At 35.3% G+C, this 18813-nt stretch overlaps 2 protein-coding genes across 2 annotated transcripts; one reads left to right on the plus strand and one right to left on the minus strand.

Moving 5' to 3' along the window:
- The first annotated feature begins 67 nt into the window (after nt 1–67).
- On the plus strand, nt 68–2671 carry LOC126679557 (growth-regulating factor 3-like). The gene is made up of 4 exons (XM_050374608.2): nt 68–520; nt 612–803; nt 972–1314; nt 2030–2671. The coding sequence occupies exons 1-4, from the start codon at nt 262–264 to the stop codon at nt 2481–2483; spliced, it is 1248 nt and encodes a 415-aa protein (XP_050230565.1). The 5' UTR covers nt 68–261; the 3' UTR covers nt 2484–2671.
- Nucleotides 2672–2947: 276 nt separating this feature from the next.
- Nucleotides 2948–18410, minus strand: LOC126676941 (1,4-alpha-glucan-branching enzyme 2-2, chloroplastic/amyloplastic-like). Its single transcript, XM_050371315.2, has 22 exons — nt 17972–18410; nt 17392–17582; nt 15196–15401; nt 14377–14475; nt 13898–13940; nt 13461–13520; nt 13087–13167; nt 11837–11953; nt 11034–11117; nt 9095–9216; nt 8873–8992; nt 8092–8221; nt 7892–8002; nt 7514–7642; nt 7316–7419; nt 7042–7186; nt 5501–5648; nt 5265–5365; nt 4606–4683; nt 4160–4315; nt 3759–3833; nt 2948–3665 (listed from the first exon to the last, which is right to left on the minus strand). Exons 1-22 carry the CDS (start codon nt 18108–18110, stop codon nt 3543–3545), a joined length of 2562 nt encoding a protein of 853 aa, XP_050227272.1. The 5' UTR covers nt 18111–18410; the 3' UTR covers nt 2948–3542.
- Between the last annotated feature and the right edge of the window lie 403 nt (nt 18411–18813).

An 18813-nucleotide genomic window follows, 5' to 3' on the forward strand; every position in this document is an offset into this window, starting at 1 on the left:
AGGCTTCTCCACTGGCCATAAAACAAATTATGCAGCTTTTATTTGTCAGATTATAGTGCTTAACTCTCCCCAAAATATATTAAACAAACAAACTCTCCCCAAAAGCTTTAAACTTTCTCTTCTTTTACTTACTCAACACTGCACTTCCCAAAACCAAAAAAAATGAAAACAAAATAAATAAAAAGGCCTACTAATTCAAAATTAAATCCAACCCCAAACTAATTTTTTTTTTTTAAAGAATCTGATCTGTTCTCTTTCTTGATGGACTTCCATCTGAAGCAATGGAGAAACCAGCAGGATGAGTCAGAAAAACACCAACAAGAACAGCCCTCTGCCAAAATGCCAAGACTTGTTCTTGATCTTCATTCTACTCATCAATCACACCCCCAAATTTTCTCAAACGCCTCTGCTAATTCTGCTCCTCTATCTTTATTTTTACCCGAACCCAACACTAAAATCAGCAATTTGTCAGCATTGCCAGATTCAACCACAGCTCCACCTGCCACCACTGCATTTCCCAGTAAATTTTACTTTCTTTTCTTGTTTCTTTCCCACTATTTTTAATCAAAATTTAAAGCTTGGTTTAGTTAACTTTTTGTTGTTTTTGATAGGGATGGGATCAGGCAGTGGGTTCTTTAGCTCAGCTCAGTGGCAAGAATTAGAACTTCAAGCTTTGATCTACAGATATATGTTAGCTGGTGCAGTTATTCCTCCTGAATTACTTCAATCCATCAAGAAAAGTTTGCTTCACTCTGCTTCTCCTTATTTGCTTCAACATTATTCTTCTTATTATCAGCCTTCTTGTAAGTTTTCATACATATTCTTTAATGAAGTTTCTTGATTTTCCCAACACTGTTAAATTTTGTTTTTCTTGGTTTCAAGATTCAAAAAAAGACACTGTTTTTTTCTTGGTAATGGCATTTCTTGATCTTTTAAACAAGTTCAAAACCAATAAATATTTGTTGTTTCAGTGTTGCAATCAGGGTACTGGGGAAGATCAGCGATGGATCCGGAGCCGGGCCGGTGCCGGAGAACAGACGGAAAAAAATGGAGGTGTTCAAAGGACGTAGTGGCCGGCCAAAAGTATTGCGAACGCCACGTTCATCGTGGCCGCAACCGTTCAAGAAAGCCTGTGGAAATCCCTACACCCATTTCCTCCGCCACCAATACCAGTATTTCCACCGGCGGAGGAGGTGGTGCAGGTGGTGGCGCAACCGGTAGCAGCGTCTCATCTATGGTTGCACCATCTCTTGGGACTAGCTTTTCTTTTTCTGGGCAATCGCCTTCTGCTGACTTGCTCCACCTCAAGAATAGGTAGAGATTTTAAACTTTTCTGTAATCTTGACTTAATTTTACTTAATTTTCTTGCATTTGATGTACTTTAAATTAAGTTTGGTTTAAGTTGATGTCATGATTTGGATTTGGTACTGTTGAAGAATTAGAATTTAGTGAGAAATATTAGTATTATCTTGTTTTTTTAGGACCTTATTTAGTGGAGGGGTCAGGGCATTTTATGTCTCTTATCTGGGGAAAAGCTTTTAGATTCTGTTCATAATAAACCCTAACCACTACTTTTTAACACATTATTGTTTTTATCAGCTTTGCTTCTGCTTTTATTTCAGATTTTCTTTAATTTTGCTCCTTGCTTCATTCTTTTGCTGATTATTAGCCTGCTACCAAATTTTTACCTTTAGTTTCAGTTTACTGCTGAAAGTACCAAAACTTTAATTCCTAACAAAATAGTACCATAAATTTGATTTATATTTTAGAGGAAGATCCTTAGACAAATTTAGACAGATGTATGCTGATATGGTAAATGGTAATAGAATAAATATCCTTATGTCCGAGTGCCACATCGGTATATTTACCTGAATTGTAACATTACCATCACTTGTAAAGTATATTTACGACGACAGTTTGATATGAATTAAAAATTTCGGTATCAAATTGAGGACATGGAGTTTGGTATTCTTTACGTTAATAACCTACGTTTGCTCTTGCCCGTGTTGTTTTGTTTTGTTCTCTAAAGTTCATCAGATTCCAAATCTGAAATCAGAAGTCTACCTCTTGGGGGACCCCGAATCGAGGTGGCCAACAGAAGTGATGATGGACACATTCTGAGGCATTTTTTTGATGACTGGCCGCGGTCACTTCAGGAATCTGATAGTGCACGGCGCAATGCTAGTGGAATGAATTCAGCCACCCGCCTGTCAATTTCAACGCCCGGAAACTCTTCTTCAGATGTATCATTGAAGTTAGCCACTGGAAACGGTGGCAGTGAGGCTGCTGGATCAAGAGGCAACGAAAGGGAGCAGTCTCAAGTGAATTGGACGGGTGGATGGGGCACGAACCAGGTGTCCTCTTCCATGGGAGGACCACTTGCTGAGGCGCTGAGATCGTCCACATCCACTTCATCGCCAACCAGTGTTCTATATCAGCTCCCTCGCGGCTCGGCATCTGAAATTAGCTATGTTAGCACTTGATTTGACTTCCTTTTTGGTATATACAGTAATAATGGGTTTTCATTTGTTTCAGTGTTTCTTTGTGGCATGCTATTGACAAAACATCCCACTCATTTTGCTGCTTTGTGAGATTTGTACGGTCAAGTTATTTGATTGTTTTAATTGACTCTATCATTTGTTTATTGCAAACTATGTGTATGATTTCTGTCTTTGCTCTCTTAAATCTTTCTCAACAAAATACTTTCTGCAATTAAGAGCCTAGACACATTGCCCGGGAATGGTAACCTTAGTGTGTTAACTTAGGGTTATTTTCTTCCATCAGTATTTGCACTAACAGACTTTTCAGTTCTTCCTCTCTTCCGCAATTTTAAACATATGGCGACAAGCAGGATATTTTAACACTATAATATTGGTGTAATTAGTTTCTTTAAATTCATATAACCTGGGCATTCAGTTGATGGAAATAAATTGTTGGTGCAAGAATATTGAACTTGAAGGATTTTATTATGACAAATGAAGACTGACAAAAAAGTTAAAAGAGTGCGGGCGCAAATTACCCAAGAAGAAAATTAAAGGACTGTTGTGGGAAAATTATCCATGAGAAGGAAATGGAGAGACTGTCGATTCAAATTACCCGTTAACCCGTGGCCGCTTGAGCTTCAAAGCAATATTATATGGAGTCCCCGACTGCAATTACTAAGATTTCAGCAGAACGACATGGCTGCGATCCCATCAGCTAACCTTCATTTTGAAGAAGATTAGACAAGTTTGCTGCTTATTAGGTGAGCCATTATTTTACATTGCAGTTGTACTAATACAATCCCCCTTGTCCTGGTGTCTATACACAAAATTTTCCAGGTAGCATCCAAACTCGCCCTAATTCAGCTTTGCCAAATACTACAAAAAAAGCATTTACAGAACGCCGCAGGAAAAAAGTGCTATAAAAGCTCAAATTCTCCCGATGATCCGCACAGCTTTGCAATCAGGCACAAATCTTTCTTCATTTCCCCTTCGCTGTTTTTTACACGGAAAAGTGCTGAGAATCCAACGTAAAATCTGTAAAGAATGTTAAGATCTATCTCAGCTTTCGACAGATTCCGCTTCAGTCCCTTCCTTATCATCCTCCACTAAAGCATACACCACTGCTGTTCTACTTGGTGCATACACCATGAAGGATCGAGGCCGGTTATCATACCACCCTTCCTGCAAGTGTCGAGATGCAAAGTTCAAATCCACAGCAAGAAAGTATAAGTTGGAAAATCGAATTTTAAAACAACATTTTGTGAAATGTCTTACAATGCTAAAGTATTCGGCATTATGGTCAAGCCTGTTGAAGCCTCCAAACAAGGTATCATCTGAATCTAAGACAATCTGGAAAGGAGCAACAAACATTGAGCATGTAACTAGAAAAGAATAATTTGGCATGAAGCTCAACAATGTACAGTTTGAAAATGAAATGAAAGAGATAATTACTATAACCCCCCCTGAGTTTAGGTCAAAATTACGGTTGTTTCCATTTTTCTTAAAAATTACTGTTTCGCCTTGACATTTAAGAATTAAAGAATGGGAGTTGCAGTTGCATGAAATTAAAATGTCATGTAAAAAATAAACATGAGAGATTATAGTCATATATTTGGTGTGTAGCCTCTTATGTCCATTGTTTGCATTGCAAAGCAGAAAAGAACAGAAGATGTTACCTTGTACTTTCCAGGTTTTAAGCACCCAATTCGGTAATCCGAATAGCTGCTATTCCAATGAAAATTGAAGACAAAAACAAGGTTTCCCCTCTCGAAAACAATGATCCGATCACCTTCATCCTTCCGTGATATATATTGCTGCTCGGTAGTCATGAACTGCATCAAAAGTGACCTTTAACACATTACATTCATTTCATTTTCATTTCTGAAAAGAACGCCCACGCAAAACAAGATTTATAAGCAGTAGATGACTAAAAAATGTCTAATGGATAAATGGAAGTGCCAGGTAACCAATCAACCTTTCGATCATAGAGTCGGTGATACCATGTCAAATAACCAATCCAACCAAAAGCACAAGTTGTTGGGCGAGGCTCCAACAATAGTTTTATTATCTTAACAAGAAGACAACCAAATGATGCAATTAATATAGATTCAGTAAAACTTACACCATAGGCTTCTTCAAGATGCTGCATTGCCTGATCGAATTCTTGCATTCCCCTATATCTTAGAAAATCTGCATCACCCTGGGCCCACACAACCAAAACAGTTCAGATACATCCAAATTTATCTTAAACCTAAGCTAGACTAGCTACTTTTTACAGCAAATAAATTGTAAGAGATGACATTGAAATTAATTGGGGAAATTAAAAAAATAGACAGATTGCTTGCATCAGCAACACCAAGATATGCTTATTAACTATTAGCAGGACTTGTTTCTAAATATGACTGTTGCATGAACCTTTTTTTCCCGTCAAGTTTGAATTATCTTGCAGGCAAAAGAACAGTTGCATATCGGTAGGAAAAATTAGTAGATATGAATTCAGATCTTTATTGTCTTATCTACAGCAACTTCATTGTTTCTATGTCTTATTAGCAAGTAAAGACTAGCTACAGAAGTAGACTTCAGCAATATGTAACGAGTCTCAGCAATTATCTGTACATTAATACTCTACACAAATTATCAGAGAATTTATAGTCTTGGAGTAGAGCAAATTGCTCTATTGAGTTATCTATTTCAGTTTTGAACCAGTGGTGACATCATAGATAAAGGGCTAATAAAATTAGCAATGATTAAATGAAGTTACAAAGTTGGGCAGAAACATACTAGATCAAATCTACGCCGACACTTATCGTAACTGTTACCATTCCCTGGAATTACTTCACCAGTGGGAAGATGTTGATCGCCTCTTGGAAAATCGACCCACTCTGAATTAAGAAAAAATAGAAAAATAATTTACCCTCACCAAATCCATCAATTGAACATGGACTCTCATCCTAAAATAATGATAATTTGAAGGATGATATCAACTACTATATGCACAATCAGTAAATTAACCTTACCAGGGTGTCCAAATTCATTTCCCATAAAATTCAAATATCCTTCACCACCTAATCCCATGGTAATAAGCCTAATCATTTTATGCAATGCTATTCCACGATCAATGAGAGGAGTAGAGGGTCTGTCGAGGGCCATAAAGTCATACATGTCCTGCAAAAACAAATTAAGTATAAGATGAAGAACATAAATGACCATAAAGCATGTGGTTGTATACACATTTTTAAGATAAGTTGATGCTTTTTGATAGACGCCAAATCACATTGATGACAAGAAAAGCTGCACGGAGTTGGACATTAAACTTAACAATTAAACTCAGAACCACAAGATACTCAACAACAAATTTCGCAACATTGTACAATTGCGATTAACCTTGCATCCATTGTATAAACAGGAAATAACTTTAGATCCGTTTGAATTCTTTTATACATTTTACAAGGAAGAAAAAGGCAAACAAATAAAAAGAAAGTAAACCAACATTTACCGTAAATAACAGCGTTACGTCATATGTACTTCTCTCTCATTTTCAATCGGTTTTGGCAGGTAAAAGCATCTCTCTTATATGAACAATGGATCTCTAACTTAAAACCATGAAATATGTGCATGCATTTTTATGAGCTCCTTTCACTAGAGGTGCGCAATATTCAGTCAAACCAAATTGAGCGACCGAAGCGAATTAATCAAACTGAATATTTCAAATAATATTTGGTTTGATTACGGTTTTGAAGGTTGTAAATTTTGGCTTAACAGAGTTTGTATCAATTCCCTTATGTGTTCTAGTGGCAGTGGTGCTTTCTTTTCTATTTGAGGGCCCGAGTTCAAATATTTACATTTCCATATATTTCTTTTCTTTTACCTTTAATATTAAATACCAAAAAGAATGTCATGGGAATTGAACCCAGAATGAAAGCCACTGCATAATGGGGTTACAATTCAGCTGGAAGGGACTCAATGATGTATACAGGATATGGAAATATGGCAACCGATCGGTTATATTTGAACCGAACCAAACAAAAATCAATATAATCTTTGAGATTTCTCTTTAACCGATCGGTTAAGGGCAAGAGAGCGGTTCAGTAACCAAACCGACTGTTGCCATCCCATACCTTTGACATTTTTCAAGCATTGATCTTTACTCGTTTTTTTTTTTATTTCAGAACTTCCAAGCATATATATTTTTGAAGATAAAAAGCACATGTAATTGTTTATATTCTACAGCGCAAGACATCTTAAAGCTTCCTTATGAAACACGGGCCCATTTAACATCAAATAAATTATTACTAAAGGTGATAACAGAACTTGTGACACAAAATGACTGAGCGCAGCCAATACAGAATTCTTTTTCATGATTATGCTTAACAAGCTGCAATTTCAATGTTATAATGTAAGTGTACAACTAACAAGTTTAGCAACCAAAAAGCATAAAGAAAAATGAAGGTGCGATGCATAATGGCCATTTAACCTTTTGAAAAGACACATTTTCTGTTCTGTTACAATTCAATATGGAGTAATGTGCAAAATTCCTATTAGCATGAATCAATTTTACCTTGTCCATTAGCCAGAATGCAATAGTTTTGTCGCCAACAAGAGCTTGGTCGTGACTTTCAGCATAAGAAATACATTTTTCCGACCACCTTCTATTGGTAAGCGTGTGCACAATATCACCCATTTTCCACTCTTCGTCCTTCAACCTACAGACAGATCATGTTCAAGCATATATTTGGTTCCATTCTAGTCTAGCCCTACAGCTTAAAACTACTTCAAGAATAGAAAATTAAGATAGTTGAAAGGAAAGTTATGGGTGTTTAATGACAACATACTGAAGCATCTCAATCCATTTATCTGCAATGGCCATATGGAGACGGTAATCAAATCCAACACCACCATCTTCAACACCAATGCAAAATGTTGGCATCCCACTAACCTGCACAGAATTAAATGATAATCATCAAAGATAAGAGTTATAAGGAGCCTGAGAATTCTGTTCAGTGATTTCTCCAAACACGAGGTCGACGTACATCTTCACCAATGGTGACAGCCTCAGGGAAGAGACCATGAATCATATCATTTACAAGCATCAAATAAACCACAGCATCCACATCAGTTGCGAACCCAAAGTACTCATTATAGTTGCCAGTAAAACCCACCTACAGTAAACAAAAAAATTTATTTGATGCATAAACATGAAGGGGATGATATGGAACACAAGTTGAGAAAACAAATACTTAAACTGAATTTGGCTGCATTTTTTATAGCCCTAAGGTTGTCCATCCATGGTATGTTAATCATGTCAAAAGGGTAAATTAGAATTAAAGTTTCAGCCATGTCTACTCATAAGTATCAAAGCATCAACTGTTGAATAATAAAAAGAAAATTTCGAGTAACCAAGAGTACACCTCCAATCCATGGTGAGTGTACATCATTGAAGTAACACCATCAAATCTGAACCCATCAAACTTATACTCTTCGAGCCACCATCTTGCATTTGAAAGAAGATACCTTAGTACCTGAATTCATAAGCAAGAATCAGTTCACACAGATAATATGATAGAGAAAGAAAACACACAATTTAGGTTTTCAAGCGGCAAACACATACTTCCCAGCTTCCATAGTTGAATAGGCGAGAATCCCACATCCAATGATGACCCCGAGATCCAGAGTGGAAGTAGTGACCATCAGTACCATCAAACATGTTCAGCCCATCCAGCGTATTATTTGATGAATGGCTGCATTTGATGGATACAAAATGATGAGTGACCAAAACAAAGAGGAGTTGCAATTTGATTAAGAACCTGACCTTATCTGGAGTAATAGTAAATAGGATGAAAGATTTTCCAACATATAAAAGATCCCAAAGATGCGATAACGGGTTCAGCAAAAAAAAAAATTACACAATGAAGAAATTTGGTAGCGTGTAATTACACCCACACTTCATTTCAATATACTTGTTCCACAACCGAGCTATTTATTGTGTCTCAGAGAGACGAGGCTCTAGCCATTACAGCACGCGACAATGAAATCGTCTTCAACAAAAATATATAAAACATATGACAACATTCGATGTCAAATTTCAGTAAAAGCTGGCTAAAGATTGACGTCCAAATTCTCCATCTTATCCATCACTACTTACTTTGATAAAATCTAAATTGGCATAAATATATTAATCAATGGAAAATTGAACATTTTGACAATTACCCATTTAAAAGTGAAGTCGACTATTTGCAAAGAAAAACTAAAAAGAAAAAGACAATGACAGAGAACCATTAAAACCCTGCATTTGGTATTCCCACCGCCCTAAACAGTCCAAGAGAAGGAAAAAAGAAAAGGTTTGCTCGGTGAGCAATCAATTCAAAATAATACAAGGATCTTGGTGTTACCTATGAACGATATCCATGAGGACAAGCAGGCCTAACTCATGCGCTTTATCTATCAGAGATTTCAGGTCATCAGGAGTTCCAAACCGGCTGCTGGGTGCAAAAAAATTTGTTACATGATACCTGCATTGCAACAACAATGGTGATAAGGAACCAAGCATTTGTTAATGGCAATATCAGATAGAAAAGATAAAAGTTTGGTTTATGATGACAAAAGATTCATACCCAAAACTAGCATAATATGAATGCTCTTGAATAGCCATGATTTGAACAGCATTGTAACCGAGTCTTTTGATTCGAGGAAGCACATCATCTCTGAAGTTAGCATATGTGTTAATTTTTGGTTCCTGCACGTCCCAGTTGGCAATATTATGAGCAAGAAACAAAGACAAGGGGACAGAGAGAATTGATTTGAAGATTTTAAACAAAAGGCCATGGTACAATTTAATCGGATCAATTACTCAATCCCCATTAGACACAAAAACAAAGTAGTAGTTGTTGCAAGAAGTCAACACAAGCCATCAACTACATGAATAACAAAAATTTGCACAAAGAAAAAAACCGAGCCAAAGTAGAGTCAATGTAGTAGTCTACCACAACCAATTCGAATAGGGATGAAAGGATAAGTGAACTTTGGAGTACTCTAAGTTTTCCCATATGTAAATGGACAAAATTAAGCTTAGAGTTTAACCAGAAAATTAAGTTATCAATGAAACCATTAACACTTCTAGTCAAAAGCTAACATATCTTTTAATAAGAATCCATGCACAATACCATACTTTCCAGAAAACCTTATATCATGTCATACGGAGTGCAAAATGTGGAGACCAATTCTAAACGCATGTTAGAATTTTGCAAAGAAAAATAAAACTTCTAAAGATTTTTTTTTACTTTTTCTTTCTTCAATTAACGTTTTGTTAAGCATCTGAATGACAGGGATCATGACTTTATCCAGACAATTTTGGTCTCAACTAATTCAAATTTGGCTTCTTTTTTGAATAAGCTTCAAATTTATCTTACCGAATGAGTTCAAGTAAGACTTGATCGAGTCATACTGTTCATTTTGCATTGGGATAGTTGCTATAAAGAAAGGACATTACTTAAGACTCTTACTCTTTGCAGAACCTCCATGAGCAGCACAGGTGAGATTAGAATTATTGAAAAAAGGAGTAAAATGTCAATAGAACTCCCCTGGAGAATGAGAATAAGGTTAAACAAAAGTAATTTATTACATTTTTATTTTGTGGGCTCTTACAAGTATCAGAGGATGTACTTTTATCTATTTTGGATCATGATTGTTTGTATCAGCTTTGAATGCAAGGATTTAATGGACGATCTTTCACTTAGGCAGACCATAAGTTCATAACACATGATTCCAAGTCATCACTTTTTACAGGCCTGATAGAAAATCGGTACACAGAACAGGAGTTTAGTGTTAGATTCCATCTTAAATCCAATTGGTACTAAATGGAGATGCCCAACCGATATATAAACATATATCTATCCACACAACCAATATGGGATAATCCCACTTCTAACACTCCCCCTCACGTAGCGTTAGGGGGCCGAGCAACCAATCCCCCCTCATGCATTGCATGGGCCGAGCCAAATTCAAATTGTGTGAATAGACAAGACTCTGATGCCATGTTAATTCCATCTTAAAACTAATTGGCACTAAATGGAAATGCCCAACCGATATACAAACACATATCGGTTCACATACACATGTAGCAGGATTGATAATTCATATAGGCTTGTAAGTTCATGCTTATATAACACTTCACATCATTGAAGCCTTGAGTCTTTCTAGATCACTTCCATGGTCTTCAGACTATGAAAATAATTGGATAACTAAATGAAATTCTGTTCGAAGAATTCTCATCACAACTTAAGATAATATAATTGGGATTATTATGTCAAATCATTAAGGATGTAGATCGATAATATTCAGCTCTACCCCACACAGGATATCTAGATTAAAACTAGAATAAGATTCTGCAGTGGGCAGATCTATAATATTCAGCTCTACCAAACAAATATCTAGATTGCAACTAGTATAAGATTGTGCAGTAATTTAAATTGAGAATAGAAGACAATGGAATTAGTCTAATACTAATACAATATAACTGAAATGTTAAAAAATAGACAAGGGAAAAAACCATACCGTACTACTCATTCCAACATGCGATTCATAAATCCTAAGTGATTTTGGTTTTTTTGGCTGATGATGTTTAAACACGTACTTTTCCTGTAGAAAAATGAACATAGCATCAACCCAACAAATCAAGTCACAAAAAATAACTTTTCCAGATTTTAGAGCATTGGTTTGCAATCGGAAGAGATTTGCAGATGCAACCTATGCTTGCCAGTACATCACTCTACGAAAGCAAATGGTCCATTAAAGCAAGTAATAAAACATTGACAGCGCATGTTCAAAAGAGAATGCCTCTACTGAATTAAAATAAAAGATGTTTTCTTGTACAATCTTAAAAAGCTCCAGTTTCAAACCATGAGTTTCTTCGAATGCATTTTTCTTTTTTGACCATTTGAATAAACATTTCATGTAAATATGCTGAAGCATGGTACAATATATGAATGCCGTGGCGGAACCACCAAGGACCTAGGGTAGGCTCTAGCCCGGGCTGCCGTCAAAAAATTTCAACAAATGATATTAGTAGATTCAGGACAACAGGGAGGTTAAGCCTATAATGCGCCGAGATATTAGAGGTAGACTAGTGGTTAAGCCCGGGCTGAAATGAAATTCTGGTTGCGCGCCGTATGAATGACAGGATCAATAATTGAAAATATTCTTTTGAATAATTCTAAAAGCCTCTTGAAAAAAATTAGTAAATTAATCACCCTAGATTATTATTTTCTGTTGCCTTTTCTAGCCAAATTACAAAAAAAATAGCACATTCTGTACCGACATAAAAAAAGTAAACAGATAAGAAAATGAGACATGCGTACCTCTTCTGGTGGATCATAGTATATGCCATTGTATGGTATTTCACCTGGTGCCTGCACTGAGAATTTAATCCAAGCCGGAATAGAATCTTTGATGCCAGATTGAGTATCCATACGTATCTGCATTTATATGTTCAGGAAACAATTAGCAGATTTTAAAAGAAATATTAGGTTTACAAAGCTTGGCAGTTGACACATTTTTGCTGTAGTAATAATGGAACTGCATTAACTCAAGAGACTTCAAAAACTGTAGGTCAATGCAAGCACAAGGTCAGACATAAATTAACAGTTAGGATGTGCAGAATGTACATTCAGAAGCCAAACTCACCACCCGCACATTCATGCACCCCGAAAAACATTGAAAATGATATGAAGGGTTCTAGACTTCTACCAAATAAATGAAACTATGTTAAAGTGGCCTCATTAGTACTTAAAATTAATTGGATTGTATTTGGTAGGAGAGGAATGTTTAAAACCAAATTAAATATAGTTGTTGAGGGAATTGAAGACTTACTAAAGAGGTACCTATAGTAAAGATCCAGTAGGAGTAGAGTGCTTTATATAAGTTTCTCTTGTATCACTTTGAGGAGAATACTCCATTCTCATCATATTCATTCATTATTACTAATTGGAAAATGGATCATTTATGGACCTAAGGTTTGTCTACAGGATAAGTGAGCCCCTAACGTCCGGAAAAAGCAAGACACCACAAATCCCGAAAAAAATTGCCAATCCGGAAGAATGCTCATATTGACGGTATGGTTTAGTGGCATGGTATAAAAACAGTAATAGCAAAAACTGAAGAAGAGTAGGTGCTCTTTCAAGCTAGCTTTTGTCCTTCTACAATTTTAGTTTAAAGATCAGAATGTTATTGTTTTGCAGGTGCCAGATATGTGTCTCTTTGTAATTAAATGAGAACATGATAAGTTAACAAATTTTTACATGGATTGATATGGGGATCTTACTATTGTAGATAAAGAAAATAAAATGGCACTCTTTCATTTCATAAGATATCTTTCTAAGATGTGTCCTTATCTTCCTCTCAAATAAATTGAAATAAAAAGCAAAAAATGATTAGAAGCACCAATTACTACTTTTGAGATGTGCATACATCTTTTGATTTAACAAGAAAGAGGCACCAGATTATCTTACTTGCTTGGGGTAAAAAGGATAACAAAATGAATGTCAAGTTTAAAGCACATTACTTTCAGTTAGACTGGTAAGGTTCCAGAGTCATCCTTAAGAAATGTTACCTTCACCCGGGAACCATGAGGAACAGCTGGTGAACCATCTGCATTATTTGGCAAAAAGATCTCCCAGACACCAAATTCATTCTGCACAAATCAGAGAGTGTTAGCAGGATGAGAATTAAAATGCAAAAAACACATGTGTATATATATATAGCAAATCTTTGCATAGATCTATCATTTGTTCAGACAAAGACAAGATTAACAGCCTGCGTTCATATCGTTATCATGTTCACCGCCAACACTTTTGCAAAAGAGGATTTAGTCTTCGATGAGTAATTGATAAGATGCTAACAACCGCACCTGATATAAATTTAACTTAAGGGAAACAGTACATGACTAGATGAGACAAGGAACAGAGCAACAAAAAGATAACATACCCGAGTCATAACATCTGCATTTGGATTCCAGTTGTTAAAATCTCCAATCAATGCAGCTGACTGACAACAATATAAACATAAAGGTAAATCAAATTAGATCCAAAAACAATAAGCACATTTTTGATTAGCGATCTACATTTCTTCTTACTGTATAAGCTAACAAGAACAATGTCCCTGCAAATCAAACAACGGAAAATGCCACCCCTTGTATAAATATCATACAATAAGGTAACAGATGAATCGTTCTCTGAGTTCAAGCTTGCACGTACACTTGCTTAGCAATACAGGGTATTACAACTGAGCAAATGCACTTCAAGTCTAAATCTAAACTGGACCTCTAAGAGTATGCAAACCAAACGGTTTAACATATTTGAGGGTAGCAGACAAATCAGAGAATGTTTAAATTAATGTAACACATAAATGGAGGCAGAACAAACCGTAGCTCCAGGTGCCCATTCCCTATAAGTGATTCCTGTTTCACTGAAATCCAGTAGAGAATAAATCAGCATATTAAGATCTGGTAATGTTTAAAAATTCGTTCAACAATTTTAACTTGAAAAAATAAATTAAATCTTGATCTAACAGAAAAATCATTATATTTAATTTGTTGTTATCGATATTATAAAGGCGTATACCTGCATACTGCAAATATATATATATATATAAAAGACGATCAAGAGTAAGTAAGGCCTAAGTGCAATCACAAAGAAGTTGGCAAAAAAAAAAAAAATCCCAAATCATAGATTAATAAATAGAAAGTAACTAAGCCTATCTATAGCTTAGACATAACGGAATATCTGATTTTTTTGAAAGCAAAAAGCCAACTAGTGAAATTAACATAATGAATCTAGAATCTTTATGTAACAAAATCTTTAGAACCAAGATAATCAATTTGTGAGAAGCATAAAAAAATTACCTGCGTGTGAAACCAAATTTTTCATATCCACGAGAAAAAGCTTCAAGACCACCTTCATATTTGTCAATTTCTTCACGCAACCTTTTGTACTGTGAATACCTGTAATATCAATAAGATTAAAGCAAAATCAAAATAAAATCAAAATCTTCGCTCTAAAATGATTCAAAAGCAAAGCAGAAATTAAGTGAAATATCAAGTTAAAGACACAAATGTAAACTGATTTACTAGAGAGATCTAATTCAGAATAAACCTTAACATTCCACAAAATAAAATTGTTAATCTCAACCTTATAATTAGATTCAGTTGCATATTTAATATAAATGAAGATGTGAAATACACTGTCATAGTTTATGCCTCCTTTTTAATGGAATTTTTTTTTTTAGTCCCCAAGGTTTACAAGTGGGTCAATATGATGGTCTTTAAGAAAATTCTTTTTGACCATAAATTCTGGATAAAATGTTTTCAAACACAAGATGGAGTTTGAAAAAATTCAGTTTCAAAGATAAGCAGGTATACCATTATCTGTTTTAGTGAATTTTTTTTGAAAAGAACTTCAAACATAGCATTAGCAAAAGCAATGAACAGGATTTGAGGTAATAGCATGTGATGAAACATACAATTAGATGTCACTTAAGTTCATAAACTAAAAACGCATTAACTTTGGTTATTGTTTAAAAGACTAAAAAAAATATAACTAATAAATTAAACAATAAGGCATCTTTTGAGGTGTTCTATTAAAAAAATCATGGGAAAGCATCAAGTATAAATGAGGAAAGATGTATAAGGATTACTGAATAACTTCAAAGAAGAGTATCTCACCGGTAATCCAGGTGCTGACTAAAACCTGTCAAGCTTGGATCTATTTCATATATTTTTTGTCCACGACCAGGTGGAGGAATGCGCCTTGGTTTAGGTTCACTTTCCCCAATGCTAACTGTTTCAGGCAGAGAAGATTTTACCTGTCCTATTTCATCCTCAGTATTCTCATCATTTTCCATAGTGAGCATATTTACATCATTAAGCACCTGACACAAGCAACAAAAATGCGTAAGCAATGCAATGAAAAAAAGAGGTGTTTCAATTTCCCAGAAAGATTAAGTTAATAGAAATGCAAGATATCAAACCGAAAAGTGTTTAAAATTTAGTCAAATAAAACAACTAATATTAAATGCACAAAAACATGCTAATTGTGAAATGTGAATGCACTTGCACGTGATTTTATACAGACAATGTGTTCGATCATTTAAAAGAGAAAAGAAGAAGTACTACGATTACAATGATCTTAATGACACCTTTAGCATCTAAATGGGCTTGCGAATGATGACATGTGCAACCACAAACTATAAGATAAAGTAACAAGTTAAGGACAAGTATCCTTATATAGGAAAAATGTCCATTTCCACAATACTCTCTTCAAACTCTGGGAGAGTGATTTTCCGTGCTCCACACACTCATTTCTACTCTTATTTCCTTTTCTCATTTTTGCCCATCCTTCAAACAATGATGAAGGAAATATTCCTCACTTTTTAATCAAGTTCTCCTACCTTGTTGAATGTAAAGGACAAAAGCTGTCAAATGGTCTTTGTATTTCAACTGCGAGTAGTTTCTTCCACACTTATAGTCTTAGCTGGAAAGTTCTTGCATGAGGTTTCAATGGAATTGTCATCCTCAACCCAAACTTTTATTTCTGCCTCAATATTTTAACATATGTGCAAATGCAGTAGCCCATTATTATATTAGGCAATATGAAGATTCCAAAAGAACAAATCTTTTTTAGAACACACCAGTAAAGAAACAATCCAGCATAGACAATCTTCAAAGCTTAGCTCTGACTATCAAAATGTTGCACGAGTATTTTGTATGATACCCGACTATTTAAACTGTTAAGAAACAGCTGTAGCAGTAGATAATACTTAGAAATCTCTTTTTACTCTTCATCCCAATAGGAGAATGCTAGCATTCCACAGACCATATCTTTTATTTTAATCAGCGATTATCCTTGGTAGATAGATAAAGATTACTTCTTGAAATGAAATGAAATGAAATGGTGGGCAATGTGTTTCAAATTTCAATTGTTCAAGATGTCTTGGCCATGTTTAGGTGACTCGGAACAAAAATAAGAGAAGTTACGACATAATAAGAGGTTTTCCTGGTTTATAAGCTTGCGGGTACTGCCGAAGCAGTAGCAGGCACTAAATTACACCATAGCACTAACAATTTCCAGAGAGAATAAGACTTCAAGATCTATAGTTTCCTATGAAGCACCGACACTCGTCCGGAGTGCCGTATCTAGGGGGACACACCGGGGATATGTACCCGACACGGAAAATTCTGTGTTCCATATCCACACCTGTACGGGAGTCCGTACCCGTACCATATCGGTGCTTCATAGGTAGTTTCTCAGTTTGAAACACAAACTAATTAGAATAAAAAAACGTGTGCTGCAGCCTACTATACGAAGCAGTGGCAGCAACCAAACATGCTACAACAACGGTCTTCTGCCTCAACACCAGCAACCTACAAGCTCTTCAAATCATCATCTATTTACTCACTTCTTCTTCTAGTTCTTCTATTTTTCTATTAGAATTCAAAATTAGAAGCTTTGCTCACTTCTATATGAGTAAATATATATATTTTTTAAATTGTCGTGTCCTTGCCATACCGTCCTAATTTTCTAAAAGTTCCGTTCCCCCTACCTGTTTGTACGGGTGTCCATACCCGATACGGTGCTTCATAGGTAGTTTCTCAGTTTGAACCACATACTACACCAAAATTACAAGCAAACCTATCTTCCAGAACCTTAACTTTAGGATTTTAACAAGCCTAGTCAAATCGTGTAAAGAAATTAATATGTGACTTATACCATAATGCGGTTTCCTTATATAAGACTTATTGTTGTCCCTTCAATTTCATTCCCACATCCCAAGCTCTACATGTCATTAAAAATGTAACATTCCTTGGAAATCAACAGAAAACATATGATGTTTAATTACACATAAACAGATATTTAAAAACCTGAGATTCTCCTTCTTCTGGTTCTGTTACTGAGTCAGTATCAGTGAGTTCTGATTGATCTATTGAAGTAGGAGAAGAACTATCAATCTCACCATCACCTGGTACCAATACTTTCTTAGATGCAGTAGTAACTGTTATATTAGAAGAAGAGTCCGAATCAAACGACGAGGACTTTCCAGCAAAGATCTTGCCTACAACAAACAAGCAACAGATTAACAATCACAAAAATATAAATAATATAATCAACAAAAATTCAAGAAGAGAAAATTAAAATTACAGACAACTAGAATATCTGCCAGTACATTTGATTAACTAGGATCTGAAAACAATCATATAACAATATTCTATAAAATTAAGATCCAAGATTCCAAATAACCAACCAGAACTTGATATTGATAGTTCAGTAATCCAAAACAACAATAAAATTAAAAATAAAATAGCGTAAGAAATTAGACAGCTGGCAGGCATAAACACACTGAAAAACTGAACGCATTACACAAAATGGAAAACGCACCATTGAAAAAGAAAACAAAACAAAAATCGAAAGTAAACAGAAATAAAAAAAAAACAAGAAAATTACGAGAAAACGGAAAAGAAAGGCTAGAAGTAGTGCCGGCGCTGCCACGGAAAGCGGTTAACTGAGATTTATGAAGAAGAGACGGCGGCGACGGTGGACACGAGAAACGAGTTCCTGAAATTGTGTAATACGCCGCCATCATCACTTCCTATACTTTCTGATTCTTCTGGATTTTAATTGGAAATGAAATGAAATTTAACTTTTGAAAAAATGAACAGAAAAAAAAAAGGATCAGATCAGATTTGATTTGATTTCTGAAAAGCGAATTAAAAAAAAAAGCAACGGGAGAAGCGTGAGGCTAAGGAATAGGGAAAGATTTTAATGAGGTGATTTTATTGGAAATGGTGTTGGTTTCTTCATCACTCCTAAGCAAGCAAGGACTGTGGAGTGGAGTTGGAGCTTAGCTCAGGCTGCATAATACGTGTACAGTCCAATTGCATGGAGATGCCAGTGCTGGTCCCACTCACCACTCATTCTCCACCGTCAATCGCATCTGGATATTAGTATTTTGTATTGCTCACATTTTTAACGCAAAAATAATCATTATTTAAAAAAGGAAGAAGGCTCAAATTAATCGCGACCTTTATATTATTAAAATTTAAAATTTACCCCCACTCTAAAATATTAATCACGACCTTTAAATTTTAAATTTTAATAATATGAGGGTTATAATTAAATTTCAAAAAATATGAAAGGACTATAAAAATCTGAATGGTAACAATAGTGTCATTTTTACGCTTTTTCCCATAGAAAATTTAGACACACCCACGCATATAAAAAATTGAATCAATGAACAAAGGATCACTTTACCCCCGAACTTGGCACAAAGTATCAAAAACGTTCAA

The sequence above is a fragment of the Mercurialis annua genome, linkage group LG4 (assembly GCF_937616625.2).
Source record: "Mercurialis annua linkage group LG4, ddMerAnnu1.2, whole genome shotgun sequence".
In the NCBI taxonomy this organism is placed as follows: Eukaryota; Viridiplantae; Streptophyta; class Magnoliopsida; order Malpighiales; family Euphorbiaceae; genus Mercurialis; species Mercurialis annua.

Excerpts from the sequence above, each read along its gene's own strand:
- LOC126676941 (XM_050371315.2), bottom strand. The coding sequence starts at position 18,110 with ATGATGGCGGCGTATTACACAATTTCAGGAACTCGTTTCTCGTGTCCA. Across the intron at positions 11,118-11,836 it reads ACTATGATCCACCAGAAGAG|GAAAAGTACGTGTTTAAACA; the intron begins GTACGCATGTCT and ends ATTTTTCTACAG. Across the intron at positions 8,993-9,094 it reads TCATATTATGCTAGTTTTGG|GTATCATGTAACAAATTTTT; the intron begins GTATGAATCTTT and ends GTTGCAATGCAG.
- LOC126679557 (XM_050374608.2), top strand. The coding sequence starts at position 262 with ATGGACTTCCATCTGAAGCAATGGAGAAACCAGCAGGATGAGTCAGAA. Across the intron at positions 521-611 it reads TGCCACCACTGCATTTCCCA|GGATGGGATCAGGCAGTGGG; the intron begins GTAAATTTTACT and ends TGTTTTTGATAG. Across the intron at positions 804-971 it reads TTCTTATTATCAGCCTTCTT|TGTTGCAATCAGGGTACTGG; the intron begins GTAAGTTTTCAT and ends TTGTTGTTTCAG.